General features: G+C 47.6%; 1 protein-coding gene across 49 annotated transcripts in view; it reads left to right on the top strand.

Annotated features, from left to right (window-relative positions):
* Cacna1c (calcium voltage-gated channel subunit alpha1 C) overlaps positions 1-15203 on the top strand; it is a 733897-nt gene that overhangs the window by 155590 nt on the left and 563104 nt on the right. For all 49 annotated transcript variants that reach the window (XM_087182459.1, XM_087182482.1, XM_087182545.1 and 46 more), the window contains one exon: positions 3591-3695. In XM_087182459.1, coding sequence (XP_087038585.1) covers positions 3591-3695 — 105 coding nt within the window. The remainder of the gene's footprint in view (positions 1-3590; positions 3696-15203) is intronic.

The raw sequence follows: 15203 nt of genomic DNA, 5'->3' as shown, positions 1-15203 counted from the left end.
TCTCACTGTGGAATTACAAGGTTCTTAACATCAAAGCATCATGGAATGGAGGAAAAAACTTTAAAGATCTATAGATCCAGCCATGACTTTCCCAGGGAGAAAATGAACCCCCTCATGAGAGACTCCCCAGGGTCATGTGACAGTAACAGACAGGACTAGAACCTAGGGACTTGGTGTTGAGCATTATGATAATATAGATTCATCTGAGCAGGGCCACCATGTCTCTAAACTCAATGTTCAGAATGGAGGTGTTAGATCTCATTAATGAGTTTCTAGGAAAAGATTTTAAAATCTTGGATAGTGGTTAGAAGGTAAAAGATAACCTGGGAATAAAAGAAAGTTTCTGTTGAGCAAGCAGTATTCCTTCTTATGAATGTTTGAGCCTGTCAACATAAGAGTAACTTTAAGATAATACAGTTAAAAACAAGGGACTGCTTCTAGCTGGCCAATCAGTCCTCAGTGGCCAGGTGTTGTTCTAATACCCTGTTGAGTAAGAGAGAGGTTGGGCTGGGCCAACCCCATTGGGCTGCTTTCATAGCTGTGCAAGACAGAACCATGGAGTGGGAGAACTGGGGTACCTGCAGTTCAGATACTCTCAGAGCAGAGGGCAGTAAAGGCCAGAAAACAAAAACCTTTCTCTAAATCACAAAGCTGGCAGTTGACAGAGCTGAGTTTCAAATCCAGATTCTCCTGGATCCAAAATCCATCTGCTTCCCACCCTTACTCACAGTACTAGGTGGTACATTTAAGACTAGGTAGGGACTAGATGGTTATTAGTAGGACTAGATGGGTACTAGGGTGGATGTTGAGGGGGTGTACTCTAGCTCTGCTGGAACATGGTGGGGTCTGGGCACTCACTTCATGGTGAAGCTGCCTTTCTGTGGGAAGATGCCCTCCACCTGGAAGAGGGGACGTGGACCCAGCCTCAGCATTGCTGGTTGGGTGTCATTTCCAGATCATGTAGGAAGGATAGCTGGACAGGTAAGCAGATAACCTGGTATTCCAGCCACCCAGATCTTGAAAAAACAGAATCTGATACTGTCATTAGGAAGGCAGTTTAAAAACTGATCTGTTTTCCCAGCGTGGCCAGAGCACATCCAGGGCTTAACTGGATTCTCCTCTGCTTTTCAGCAGATCTTCTCTCTCTTCTCACCTACCTGATTGATTTCTTTATACCTGATTGATATCTTCCCTAGCATTTACCTAGTGCTTTTAGCATAAGATGATGGGCAGGTAGCCTGGTAGAGGGGGATTGAAACTGACAATGTAAGAAACACCCAAGCTTAGCTATCCCCACTTTGGTGGAGGCAGTGGGTTGATATTTTGCCAAACGGGTGCTCATGCAGTCTGTCTCAGTTGATTCTATACTTGATCTTAGCCAAAAGGCCGAGAAGCGATTGTCTCAGTAGATTTGTGCTCCCCTGGTGGGGGGAGCACAGGGTACCAGATAATAACAAGAGTGAAATGGATGGGCCGGGGATTTAGCTCAGTGGTTTTGCCGCCTGCTGCGCAAGCGCAAGGACCCAAATTCGATCCCCGGTACCAAAAAAACAAAAACAAAAACAAAACAAAAAAAGAGTGAAATGGACAAGTTCCTGGGCTGAGTGTTACATTCCTAAGCGGATGAGGGATAGACTTAGGAAGGGAGAGGTGATGTAGTCAGAGGGCTAAAAGAACTGGCTTCCTGAATGTGATCTAGGTGTCTTTAAGATATATCAGTATCTTTGAAAAACTCAGACTCTGATCAATATGTCTGAAAAAATCAGACTTCCTGAATTTGTATCCTATCCTACCACCAGCTCTGTGACTTTGGACAAGTTAGCCTATAGCCTTTCTGTGCCTCAGTGTCCCCCTTTAGCAAGGAGGATAATAATTGCACTTTCCAGGCTGGGTGTTTGTGTAGTGCAATTAGAATGGTTCCTGGCCCTGGGTAGGTTTTTGGTGAGTTAGCCTCTGTCCTCACTGTCACCATGCCCATCACCAGCATCTCTGACCCATCACCAACTCTCAGGCCAACTCAAGGGCAGCATGATGCAAAAGATTAGTCAGTGGAGCTGGGTTCTGGTCCTGCCTCTGCTCTTTGCAGCTGGGAATCTTATACTGACTATTTTTATTCTCCACATCTGTGATGTGTGCAGATTGGACAGGTCTATGGTGTGCCATCTTTTTAATATTAATGCTCACATGGCACCTTTTGTGAAGTAAAGAGACTCTCAACCATACTCTAGGGCTGAGGGGCTTCCATCACTAAGGTAGTCACTCAGATGGCTCCCAGGTCCAGAATGCTGTGACCTCGGCAGTGCAGCCTGTGAAAACAAGTCAGAACCTGTCTATGGTGAGTGGTAAGCACTATACTAGGTTGTCAGAAAGTCTAGGTTCTAGTCTTGTCTGGTCAGTAACACACTGTGCGGCATTGGGACGATTTCTCTGTCTCTCTAGGCCTCAGAGGTTTGGACCAGATAATATCTAAAGTCTCTTCCTGTTCCAAAATTTTTATCTTTGTGATTTCAGAGTTCCTGGGAGAGCTAAGTTGGTCCCCTTGCCCAGAAATTTCTATCTTCTCTTTTTCTTCCTCCTCTTGTGAGACACTACGAACATATGGCAGTGGGGACAGTAGGGAGGGGTGGAGCTGGAAATTGAACATTAGACCTTTCCCCTAAAGCTTCCCTTCTGGCCTTCCAGCTGTGGGTGTGGGGCAGGTCTCACTGGAAGGGTGCTATCTATCACATTAGCTCGTTGTCACTGGAGGGTGCATCCTGCCCTGGTGTTCTGACTGAGACGCCAGGGCATGGGACCCTTCATGCAGTGTGACTGCTGAACATATTGTGGGGTGTCCTCTACAGCCCTGGGCCATCATATAAAAGTTGGGAGGACCAGCGGCTGGAGCCTGGCCTACCGAAGGTAGAACCAGAGCTTCTGGAGAACCAAGAGTGTTGCCTCGCCTGCATGAAGGAAAATGGCTGTCCTCCTCTAAACATGCAGCACACTCTGGGGGTCCTGAGCCACCCAGCCAGGCTTCCAGCCCTCTTGAAGGTGTCAGAGAATGAAGTAGAAGTAGAACAAGAAAAAAAAACCCTCCTAACTTCATTTTGAAAGATTAAAAAGTAAAATCCCCAAATTTCAAAGGAAAATATGAAAGGTCACTTTGTTTTGAAACTTCATTTCACTGCTCTCCTGTCCTAGACATATTTGGGTCCCCTGGAGGTGGCATAGAAGCCATGCAGAAATGGGGTGTTAGGGAGTCCTGCCTGGGGCAGGCACTGCTCTGTAAAAGCCACCCCAAGCACACATGAGGGAAAATGAAGTCAAATGCAATCTAAATAAATAAAAGAAGGGGAAAAAAGTTTTTAGAAATCTGTGTTTACTCTGGCACGCGACTGGCCTCCACTGCTTTTGACATATTAGGAAAAATTTTGGCGGGGCCTCACGAGAAGCACTTAAAAAGGCATATGTTTCTTCTCAGAATACAAGGGGCTTGGAATGCATTGTTTAAACAAAATTCTTACAAATCTTTGATTCATTTAACAATAATATATAGATGTATGTTTGTTTCACTTGTACTTACTGCTTCCTTAACTCCCTTCCTCAGACCATTTGAAATAATTATTTTACTGACTATTTTTGCCAATTGTGTGGCCTTAGCAATCTATATTCCCTTTCCAGAAGATGATTCCAACGCCACCAATTCCAACCTGGTAAGTCCTCAAGTCTACATTTCTTACTAGCTGGTGGAGGACTGAGCTCCAGGCACAGAGATTTGAGTTGGAATGTGCAGGAGGAATAAGATGTGTGTTTGACATGTACTGAAGCGCCGTAGAGCTTGCATCTTGAGTGCCATTTTGCTCTTTATTTAAATTAGCACCTGTCTTATCACAGCCTGTTTTCAGAAAGAATGTTGTTGCAGTTAGGTGGCAGTGAGGGGTGTGTACATGTGTGTGTGTGTGTGCGCGTGTGCGTGTGTGTTGAGTTGCAGATTGTGTGCTTGCTAAAATGTGCTGCCTAGGTTGTGAGTGCCAGTGTTGCTGGAGTGAGCATTTATTCGTGGATCCTTTGCTCATGTATTTGGAGTGCCTTTGTTCCATTGGTAGGGTCTGCTCAGGGGATCTGCAGCATCTCTGTGTGATTGCATGATAAATAATTTCTAGGAAGCTTTTAGGAAAGTTTGCTTTTGCAGCCAAGATGTATTATTGAGTTAAAAGGGTTTTATTTTCTTGGGAAAGGCGGCTTTCCATTTGGATTTCAGAGAGGCCAATGCTGGCAATTTGGGGTTAGGATTTGTCCATGGAAAAAGTGGAGAGTGTGTTTACTTTTGGCTGAGTGTGAAGTCATCACAAATACAAAGGCCTTCTCTCTGTCTGGGCATGTGAGGAAAAGAGCTCTGGAATGTAGTTGGCAAAATTAGGGCACTCGGGGATGCCTCTGTCATTGGAATGCATAGAAAAATCTCATCTCTCCCCTGCCCTGTGAAGACACCATTGCTTTTCATAGGTTTCTACAAAACGTGTTTGGTCACTGAAGCCACCATCTTGCCCTTGTGGTCAGTAACTATAATGAGCAAGATGGAGGGTCAGATGACACTGTTTATAGAAGAAACAGGAGGGTTTTAAGATTCTGCTTTCCAGCTGCCACCACTGATGCAATCGAATTGGTAATTTTTTTTGTCCTGAAACATTGGCCATTTCCTTTGGCTCCCTTGGCAAATAAACCTGACACACATTTTGGGCTTCTCTGCCATTTTCCCTGTTTCCCCATTAGCTGCAGACCCACGTGGGGTAGGGTGTTCAGTGCACACAGGAATGCTGTATCTCATGGCTTGGCATGGGCTGCATGCAGGGGACAGGTTCCCAAGGCTGTGGCACAGTTAAGCAGTGTGTGCTGAGGAATGATACGGCTGGAGTCAGCCTGCAGACTATTAATTGCAGTTCACGTGGCCATCTGAGGCATGACCTTGTCTCTTAACAAGCAAGAAATCATCACTGTGTCAAAATAAATACAAGCAAAAGTATCTCCCCAAAGCAAGAACCCCATCCATTGCCTCTATTTCTTCTCTGTGTGTTTACCTCCCTCCCCTACTGTGGTCCTTCTGGAACCCCTTCTGCAGCGAAGCACTCAATCTGCTACCCTTTAAAAAGAAGCTCTAGTTACAAATAGAATCCATGTCCTGTGCTTAAGGAACTGTGACTTTGGGGCCCTCAGGCCCTGGCAGGGGTGTAGGTGGGAAAGGAGTCTGGCATATCTTAGGCTCAGAGCTGGCCACATAATAGCCCTTACCCTACAGCTCACAGGAGGCTGAGCTGTGTCCTGGGTTGCTGCCCAGAGGGAGCTTGGTCTGGCCAAGCCTCGTCAATCCTGCCCCTCTGGGAGGTGGAGGGACCAGTAGGAGAGAGCAGGGGTCGGCATGGAACTTCTGGAGGCAGCTGGGTACAGGTGATTTCGGAGGGACAGTGGTTTGTTTCAAATCATACCGAAAAGCAATGGAAGTGTTCTAAAACTAGAATGTTCAAAAAAAAATCACTGGCTTTGAGTACTTATAATGGGTGAATTGTGTGATATATAAATGACACCTCATTAGTTCTGTGGATCTGACTCTTCATTCTCTGCACTCCACGGTGTCATGGTTTCCCTGGGGTAGTGAATGTCACCAACTGAATGGTGGGGGCATGTGGTAGCCAAGTGAAATTTGAAAACCAACCCCTAAAACCAACAAATAAACAAAAGCTCACATCAGCTGGTAGACCAGAAAGTTATTCTGCTCTGTGGCGATAATCAGTAGAGGGGCTGTGAGCTGGGCCGTCCTCTTCCCTTTCTCTGCACCATCTTATGATGACAGATGCCCCCTTTCAAAGCTCTCTCAGCCCTTGTTTCTTTGAGCCTTTCTTCCTGCATCTACTGGAATTTTTACCGACATTATATTCTGGGCCTTTTTCTGTTTTGGACCTGAATCTGAAGTGATTCAGTTTTTCTGAACCTCTGTCCCCAGACTGTCAAGTTACATCACCTTAGAGGAGACTGGGAACAGCAAGGCACAGGGGGACCAGAAAGAGCCAAGCCTGGCGGTGGCACACCGTGACCTGTGCAGGGTGTCCTGCAGATGCCTTAGCAAACAGGCCCCAAGTGGAGTCCACCCTGTCTCCTGCCACAAGCACCTGTTCCCCAGAGCGGCACAAGAGCCCTGTTGTGCCTTTTCTTCCCCGTGCCCATCTGAGTGGGCACGGAGTGTGGGGATTTTAATCGGCTGTAGATCACACTTGCCCTTGTATCCGTTCTCAAGTTATTTGTTTCATTGTCTTAGTGTCACCTACCTCAGTTTCTTCATCTATAAAGTGGGAATAACAGTCATAACTGAATCTGCCTCATAAGGTTGCCATGAGCATTAAATGAGTCAGAATATGAAAAGCTCTTAAAACAGTGCTGTAGGAAGGGGAGTGCTGGATATTATTAACGCAGTATATCATTATGTTGGATGTTATTATTAATGTTATTACTGTTGTCATCATCATCATCGTCATCATCATCTTCCTCATCATTCTAACCCAGGCCTGCATCATCTTTTGCCTGACCATTGGGACAGGCTGTGAGATTTTTCCTCCAATCTCTCCCTCCACTGGTCCATCTTACTCTTGTGCGGCCATTTGGCAAACATTTACTCCAGGGTCTAGGCAATGTATTTGGGATACCTCTGGAGACAGAACTCATGACTAATAAGGAAGACAAACACATAAGCAGATGTTTGCGAATAGTGAAACATCATACCAGCGGTGATTTCCTTGCCAAAAGAGGTATTTCAGGCTGAGGTGTGCACATATGCAAAGGCCCTGTGGTCACATTCTTTATGATGGGGAGCTGGTTTGAGTGAGTGAGAAGAATCGGATGATGGGGGTTTCATGGTCCCTGTCAACTGTTGAACTTAACTGTAGGTGATAAAGAGCCCCTGAAAGCTTTGTGATCAGGAGAGGGTTCTTACAGGGTGAGCCTCCTGTTTGTGAAGAGCAAAAGAAACTTTGCCAAGATACGAATGACAGTGATAGTAGGGTCAGAGAGGAGGACAGATGACAGGGACTCTAGGGGTAGAGAAAGGGCAGTCGATTAGCAGGCAGGCTTGCTTGGAAATGGGACCAGCTGGGTATTGTCGATGAAGGACCAGGCCAACTTCTGAGATTGATGTGAGCAGCCAGGAAACGGGCTTCAGGAGAAAGGGCACATTTAAGGGGCCGGGGATGGATGGGAACCATCAGGGACTTGTTGAGAGAAGACTGGGCAGTGGAGAGGGCCTGGAACTAATAACAGTTCATGCTGAGGATGGAGTTCAGGTGCAGCAAGAGGAGAGGAAGCGGAAGGGGCCCCGGGCCTGGGCTGGAGCACCTGCTGCAGGGTGGAGAGAGGGAGGAGCTGAAGGCCACAACCAGCCCCTGGAGAGCACTGATGGTTGCACAGTGGGTGGAGGAAGAGGAGCCAAGGAAGAATGTAAGGAAGGTGTGGCCTGAGAGGTGGGAAATTGCAGAAAGTGGAGTGCTAGAAGCTAAGGAAACAGAAAGCTTAAAAAAGGAAGAGTGACTAATTGCCAGGTCAGAGAGTCTACAGCACCTCAAGTCTTGCCAGCTAGAGGACCTGAAGAGCTGAGTTAATCTTTGTGACAGAAGAGGATGTTGGCTTGATGGGTATCCTTACCTGGGCCATGAAATGGTAGGTGCAAAAGAACTGTTTACTGAGGGTCAGTGACCCAAACATTCCCCTTGTTCTGGAACGTGACTCCTCCAATCAGTTATGTATCCCAAAAACAAAGCCTGAGAGTTCTCCCACTGGTTTCATAGCTTTTTTTTAGAAATAAAAAATTGCCATTTTGGAGTCCTGCTCTGAGTGATAGCAAAGGAGAGAGGTGATATACTTGTAGTGGTGGTTCTCAAGCTCTGTGAATGACAGTCCTATGGCGAGTTGGTTCAAGTGCATGTTCCCAGGCCCTGCCCTGCACATTCTGATTCTGAGCCTACAGTGAGTCGCTGCAGTCTGCATTTTCAGTAAGCTCCTCTGGTGATTCTGATACAGGGGGGAATCACGCACTGCTCTCTGAGAACAGTGATCTAGCATGTTCTCCATCTTCAGCTGTCTCCACAGTCCACTTCTCTCTACCCACAAGCCCTCTGTAGGATCCAAACAGAAAGACGACATGCAGGTCAAGTGCTGCCAGGTGTCCCATTCTGTCGGGCTTGAGAGAAATCTGTTTAGCAAAGCACACTCACCCTGACACAGTTTCTGCAGGTTCCTGTTTGCGCTTGCTCCTGCTCTCAGTTTCTCTTGCAAATTCATCAGCTTCAAGTTTCTCATGGGCCTTTTCTCTTACCTGCTTCATTGCATGGCCATTTATTTTTCTAACACTTTGCTCTCATTTTTTCTTTTCTTTTCTTTTCTAGAGATGAGAAGTATTCTGGAAGAGAACTTTTTGAAATCTTTCCTTTGTTATTTAAGTAAAAATCTGTTTGTGTTATGCTCCGCGTAACATACACTTTTGCACCCAAGTCCGTCATCTGTGTTATCTTTTCTTCATACTAGTGAAGTGTAATGAAAACTGAATTGGTCCATGACATGATGTGTCCTTTATTAGCCACATCCTGGCATTGGCAGTGCCACCTCCCATGCAATGCATCATTTAAAATATACCAGCTATAACCCGTTCTACCAATAGCCTTTGTTCAGGAGGTCTGTTGAACAGACTCTCCCAGCAGAGAGGACCTAGTGTGTGTGGAAGACCCTTCCTTCTATGCAAATCCTGCAGTCCATAGAGACTTGGGTTGAACTGGAATATTTAGAGAGTATATCTGCCATTTGACCTTGTGCAAAAAACAATGCCATGCACTTTCTGGAGTAAGAGCCAAGGTTCAAAAGGAGGTAGAGAGGAGAGGGCAGAGGCAAACAAGCATTGGTTTTGGGGCTAGACTTCTCTTCTTCCGAGGCTCTGGGAGGAAAGAATGGTCCTGCGGAGGGGCCAGAGCAAGACTGAGACGAAGCTCGGGATATCAGAATTTCCTGTGGATAGCTGGGAACCTGGGGCAACCAGATGCACTCTAACCTGGCTGTGAAGATTAAATGAGTCAATGCATGTGAAAGGCACGGGACTGTGCCTGGCACAGGCACACATGTGCTGTCCTTTGGAACTCAAGACCAGAGGCTGAAAACTCCTCCCCTCCCCAGGTCCCTGGGATGTCAAGGGTGAATGGCACCCACATGAGCTTTCGGCTCAGAAGGGTGCAAGAGGAAACCAAAAACCTCTCTGCTTCCTGGCAGCAGTATTGCTGTGTGTCTGTGAGTGCTCAACCTTCATTTTCTGTTTATGTAGGGAGGGAAGCAGAAATTGTTAATGCTGAAAGAAGAGCCCTCAAAAGAGACCCCTTGGTAGCCTATAGGGGCCCCATGTTCCAGCCCATAGGTATTTTGTGTCTCCAGCCAGTCAGCTCAGGGATCCATGGTTCTTTTGGGTGCTGTGAAGCCCAGGTCCATTGAGAGGGTGATGGGGTGGGGAACACAGCTGTGGAGAGCCTATTTTTGGGTGAGAGAATTAGCCTGGGCCAATGCTTTGGGAAAATGCTTCTACCAAGTGAGGTCTCCCTACAGAGATTCTGAGTAAGCTGATCTGAGTGGAACCAACCCATGGGCGTGTCTTCAAAGCCACACTGGAGTCAGGGTTGCAGGAATTGGCCTGGGAAGAGACACCTGACCTGCGTGGCCTTAACCCATTGCAGGCACTGTGCCTCCGGCTCTGTGTTCCTCACCACGGGGCTGCTGCCGCCTCCCTGGGAGCCAAGTGCCCCCCTACTCCTCGTGTCAGGCAGGGGTGTAGCCTTCCCGGCTCATACCATCACACACAGCTGGAGGAGCGGGATTCTTTGGAACACCCCTTGGCAAAAGCTGCTCTGTAGATGTGCAGGGGCTGAACACACAGACGAAACCCTTGCTGAGATCCAGTGCCATCAAGAGGAGGGGCAGAACTGGGGAGGGACAGGACATTGTGCAAAGCCAGTGCAGGGAAGGGAGACGAGCAGAGATCGCAGATAGCCCTCATCAGGAACATGGCATTTCCAATCAGACAGCCAGCTCCTTGTTAGATTTGTGCGTAATCTAATGGTTATAAACCCTCAGGGTGCCTGGGGCCATTGTTTGACTCAGTGTTTACACACTAAATATTTCAGAGCGAGGAGGAGGTGTTGTCTGCTCTGCTCTGCATTTGCCAATAGATGGGAGGTGAGGAGGTGATACTTCGAAGTCTAAATATGGTGACACCTCTTGCTCCATTTTTACCCATCTTTATTCATTCTGGGGGGGAAATGTTCCGTATAAATGCACTTCTTATGTAATGGAACCCCTTTCAAGTACCAAGCTCCTTGGCATTTAAGTGTATTTGAAGAAAGTATTTCTAGAATGTAAAACAGAAATCCCTGGATCCTTTAAAGAAAAACACTGAACATACCTCGTTCTTTTGGGGGGCTCACAAAATCATTAGGAATTTCAGTTATTGGACTTCCAGTAGTACTGTGAAGCCATCAGGATACAAAGGAACCTCAAAGGGCCCTAGAGTGTGATGGTCTGAGAAAGGCTTTGGATGTATCTTTGGCACCCACCTGTTGGAGTGCCAGCCTGCCTTGGTACCCACCTTGTTAACCTCCTGCACCTCTCTTAGAAAGTGGATGATTTCATCCCTTCCAGTTATGTGCAAATAAGAATAAATAGATTCTGATCGAGGGACTAATGTATGAATTAGGTGCCTTAGCTTTAATTTATGGATTTTGTAACATTGACTTTGGCTTCTCAGAAGCCTTTTCCCCCCTTCATTCCCTTCGTTCTCACTGGTTCTCCTGTAATTGAAATTGTTGGACTTGTGCCTTCCGACTAATAATAACAGCAACAGTAACGTCAACACTTACATTGCTGGCACTGTTCTAAGTACGTGACATGTGTTAAGTCATTTAGTCTTTTCAACAACTGCCTGAGACCTCCATTATAATTATAATCATTCCCTTTACTTATTTACACTTTAAATTGACATATGATAATTGTACATATTTATCATAGTCATCCTGTTTTTAAGATGTGCAGAGGCACAGGGGAGTGAACTAACTTGCCCAAAGGTCACACAGTTATGAGGTGGCAAACTGGAGACCAGCCCAGGTGAGCAGCTCCAAGGTCTGTGCTTGCCACTGCTGCACTGCCCAGCCTAACTGAGGGCTAGGAGGGGTGGCATGTGCTTGCAGTGTGCTGCCCTAGTCCCTGAACCCTCACCAGAGTGTATGTCATGGATGTGATTGTCTCTTTATCAAGGAGCACCAGAGGAAAAGCAGCAGTTAGACTGGGGAGAAGTCCTCAAGCCAGGCATGTATGTGAGTGTCTTAGGGGCACTTCCGCTGAGCCCTTTGTTTGTCCACTTGGGGAACATGGGCACTGGTCATAGAGGAGGCACTGCCATCCACTGCCACCTGAGAGATGGACTTGACGTCGAGCCCCTGTTTTTGCAGGGGCCAACGAGTAGAGTGAGCTGAGATCCTCAGCTGCACAGGGCCCCAGCATTCTCTCAAGGAGATGAGAATCTCTGGTCGAGGTGAGGGAGACTCAAGATCTGAAAAACCAGAATGACCCTCCTTCTGGACAGAGTCATTGGAAACCATTCTTGGGAGCTACCTGGGATTGCTTGTGAACTTGGGGACTTTTTGAGATGCCAGGTAATACTTGCCTGGTGACAGGGCCAGAGGCACTACATGTGGGGGACTACAACAACCTCCAGCCCCAGGAACCTAGCCCCATATCTTTTTTGGTATAAAAAAGGCTATCCCATGTCCCTTTTATGGAGTTAGACTTTCCAGGATGTGTCTGACCTCTCCTCCGGGGCCATTTGGAGATGTGGAGACATTACAGAGTTGCGGCCTGAATGACAGAGCATGTGAGAGATAGAGAGGGAGCGCTGAGCCAAGTATTATAGCCCTGCGTTCTGCTTCCATTTCTGTCGCTGACTAGTGGCCTTGTCACTTTACTGGCCCTTAGGTTCTTCAGCTGTGAAATAAAGATAATAATAATAAGATAATAGTGAGCCATGGCAAGATCAAATAAGAGGATGTACAGAAGTGCTCTGAAAAGCACCAGATGCTGTAGAAACATACAGGCTTCATTGTGATGACTCGGATTGCTGTTGTTGTTAAAACTAGACAGATATATTCTGTCTCTGGAAATATTTATTCTGTTGTTCTGGCACATGTTTCTGTGAACCTTTTCCTTCAGCCTCAAGATAACTTATAGATGAAAAGATCTAAAAGCTAAGTTCCAAATTTAGTGCCTGACCTTTCCAAGATGGATGGTGTGCCGGGCGGCTGTAACCTGCTTGCTGCTGAGAGCTGGGCTGGCTGCTGGAGCCCAGGAGAGCCAGGCCATGCGATGCTGACTCTGTGTGAAGGCCTGGAGCCTTATCAGGCTGCACTGGCTGGAGAGCTCACGCAATGCTCTTGCCTTCTCTCTGGGTCCAGTTTAACTAAGAGTATGGCTGTTGAGTAGTTGCCTCAGCACTCAGCTGAAGGTCTTCAGAGGAGGCTGCTGCGTCTCCAGTGGGCCATCGCAGGGAGGCCTCCTAGAGAAAGCCATGCTTCACTGGGGATACTGACTGGCCCCCATCCACTCTGTGTTAGCTCCCAACAGGTGGGCTCCCCACACTCCATTTGAGCAGAGTGGCCGGAGGAAGAGTACCTGTGTGGCAAGGAAGTCTTTCCCCTTGAGGGGGCCCCGTGTTTGGCTCGGTCCAGAAGTTCAGGACCGCCCCTACCCCCTTGTGCAGCCCTGCACTTTAGCCTCAGACTCACACTCAAATAAAGGAAAACACAGCATCAAACCGGGCACAGGAAAGTTGTCTCTCTAGGCTGCATGGCCACTTCCTGATACTCAGTGAGTGTGAAGAGGAAGGCCTTCTGCTGCGCCACCAGAACACACTCCGGTCCTCTGCCTCTGGTCCCTTAAACACTGTGACTATCCAGGGAAGTCACTCAGGGTGGTGAGAGCGGGCCCGGCAGAGGTCTCAGTGAGCTTTCTCTCCATGGAAGTTCAGTCCCAGCAGGGCAAGACGCTATCAGTGACTCAGCCAGCTTGCTGCGCGTCCTCTGAGGTGGTCTGCTCCCTCCGGTCCTCTCGACCACTGATTCTTTGGAGAATCTGTATCACGGGACAGAGACAAGTCCAGTTCACTCAGGAAATAGTCTTGGAGGATGGACAATTTGCAGAATGATGCCAGAGAGCTCCCAGCAACAGGATCCAATCATGGTCATGGGGTGATTCCTTTAGGATTGCAGACAAGGGACTCCCGACCACTCTTGATGTGGTATCTATTCTCAGCACAATTCCCGAAACCTAGAGAAGGGCGTCGTCAAGAAAGCTGTGTTAAATGAATAACTGAATGAATATGTGAAGAAGAGCAGTTCATGAGATTCTGGCCGGGTGTTTTAAGGCTGAAGAACACCAGCTGAAGGACCAGGAACCCTCAACCCAGATCTTGCTCTGCTCATCACTTGCTGAGTGACCTTGGGCAAGTGTCTTTGCTTCTTTTCATTTCAGTTTTCACAATCCAGGAGAGAGTTAGGTTTAGGTAATTTTTTAATATTTTGCACATTGATGGCTTTTTGTCTGATAAATAGACCATTGGACTTGATGTCAGTATATCCTTACATGCATTCGTTCAGTAACTTCTGATTGAATGTGCCCAAGCAAGGTGGTGGAAATACAGAATGTGCAGAAGCGAGGGCACACAGGTCTCTGCCCTTGTGGGTTTATGTTCTGTAATGCAGTCCTTGAACACCCAGGCAAAGTGACAAACAGGTAACTTCAGAGCATTGTAAGCACTATAGAGAAGAAAACAAAAGAGGCTAATGAGGTGAGAAGTTATAGGACAAGGCAGTTAGAGGTGGTGTCTGAGTGAGATGTGGTGGCAAGGAGGTCATCGTGAGCAAGGAGCTGGGGAAGAGCCTACAGCCTACACAGGGTCAGCAGGGCAAGGGCTTGTGGGTGAGAAGCCTCTTGGGGTGCCTAGAGCACCTTGAGTGAGGTGAGAGGAAGACATGATCTGAGTTGAGACTGGGCAGGGTGGAGTCACGAAGCCCATGATAAGGAGTTTGGGTTTTGTTCCAAGTGTGGTAAGGGCAGGTCAGTTAGCCTCCAAAGGAGCAGGAAGTGTTTGGAGGAGAGCTTTTGTTAGCAGAGAAATGGGAGAGTTGCTGCATTTCTTTAGTATTCTAAGAGTATATTTATGTGGTTGCCAGCAACCTGGGTAGATCTCCTTGAGAGAAGAAAACCCTGGAAAGTGTGAGCTATTGTTTCTGGAAGAGAAATACAGTCACAGAAACATGTCTAAGGGACTTGTCAAAAGGTATCAGGGACATGCAGCTAGGTCTTGTGGAGCGGGTTTTCCTGTATTTCCATATACTGTGGTCTTAGGAACCAAGTCCTCACTTACCTGGCTGCTGCTTTTCATTCCAATCCGCACGGAAAACCTTTCTGACCATCCCAAAAGGGATGTACACTCCACAGGACCATACAGACCACCCACAGGGGCTGCAAGGTTGCACAGGGCCAGCCTCTCAGTGGGGTGTCTTTCAGGGAACCTGGCCTGGGCAGCTTGGGCTTTAAGAAGAAAAGGAGTGTGGGGTCCAATCTGGACAGTCTTGGTTTCTGTCTTCTGGAAGCACTCGGTCTTCATCTTTCCGTAAGGAAGGCCAAGCAGCCTGCATTTCCTCATTCCTTTGTCTTGGCCAAGCAGTAGTCAGCCTCATGTGAGCTATAATGTCCTGGCCCACAGCAGAGTGGCAGGGACAGGCTCAGGGGTGATGTTGGGAGCCATTGCTCCTTCCTGTCTGTCTTTCATGTGGAGAGTGCTGCTGGCTTCACTGAAGACTCAGGCATAGGGAAGGCAGCACTGAATTTGGAGATCCCTGGTCTAGTCCAGGTTCAGCCACCTGAATGCCCAGCATCTGTGGGTGCTGCTGATGCTGCAGCTCTGTGCCTTACATGTTTAACATGCTTACATGTCACCTGTTTAATCTCCCCACAACTGGGTGCATTAGAAGGTGGTACTAGCGGCTTTGGCAGAGAAGCAAGCAGACTAGAAGAGGGGCAACTTTTCCAGGTAGTGAGAGGCTGTAACCACACCTGGAGAGCAGGACCCAGAGCCCACACTCTAGGACTCACTC

This window comes from Heterocephalus glaber, unplaced genomic scaffold, assembly GCF_053883595.1.
Source record: "Heterocephalus glaber isolate CG9 unplaced genomic scaffold, H.glaber_assembly_v1.0 deba00000281, whole genome shotgun sequence".
Taxonomy (NCBI): domain Eukaryota; kingdom Metazoa; phylum Chordata; class Mammalia; order Rodentia; family Bathyergidae; genus Heterocephalus; species Heterocephalus glaber.
This window is presented reverse-complemented; position numbering and strand designations above follow the sequence as displayed.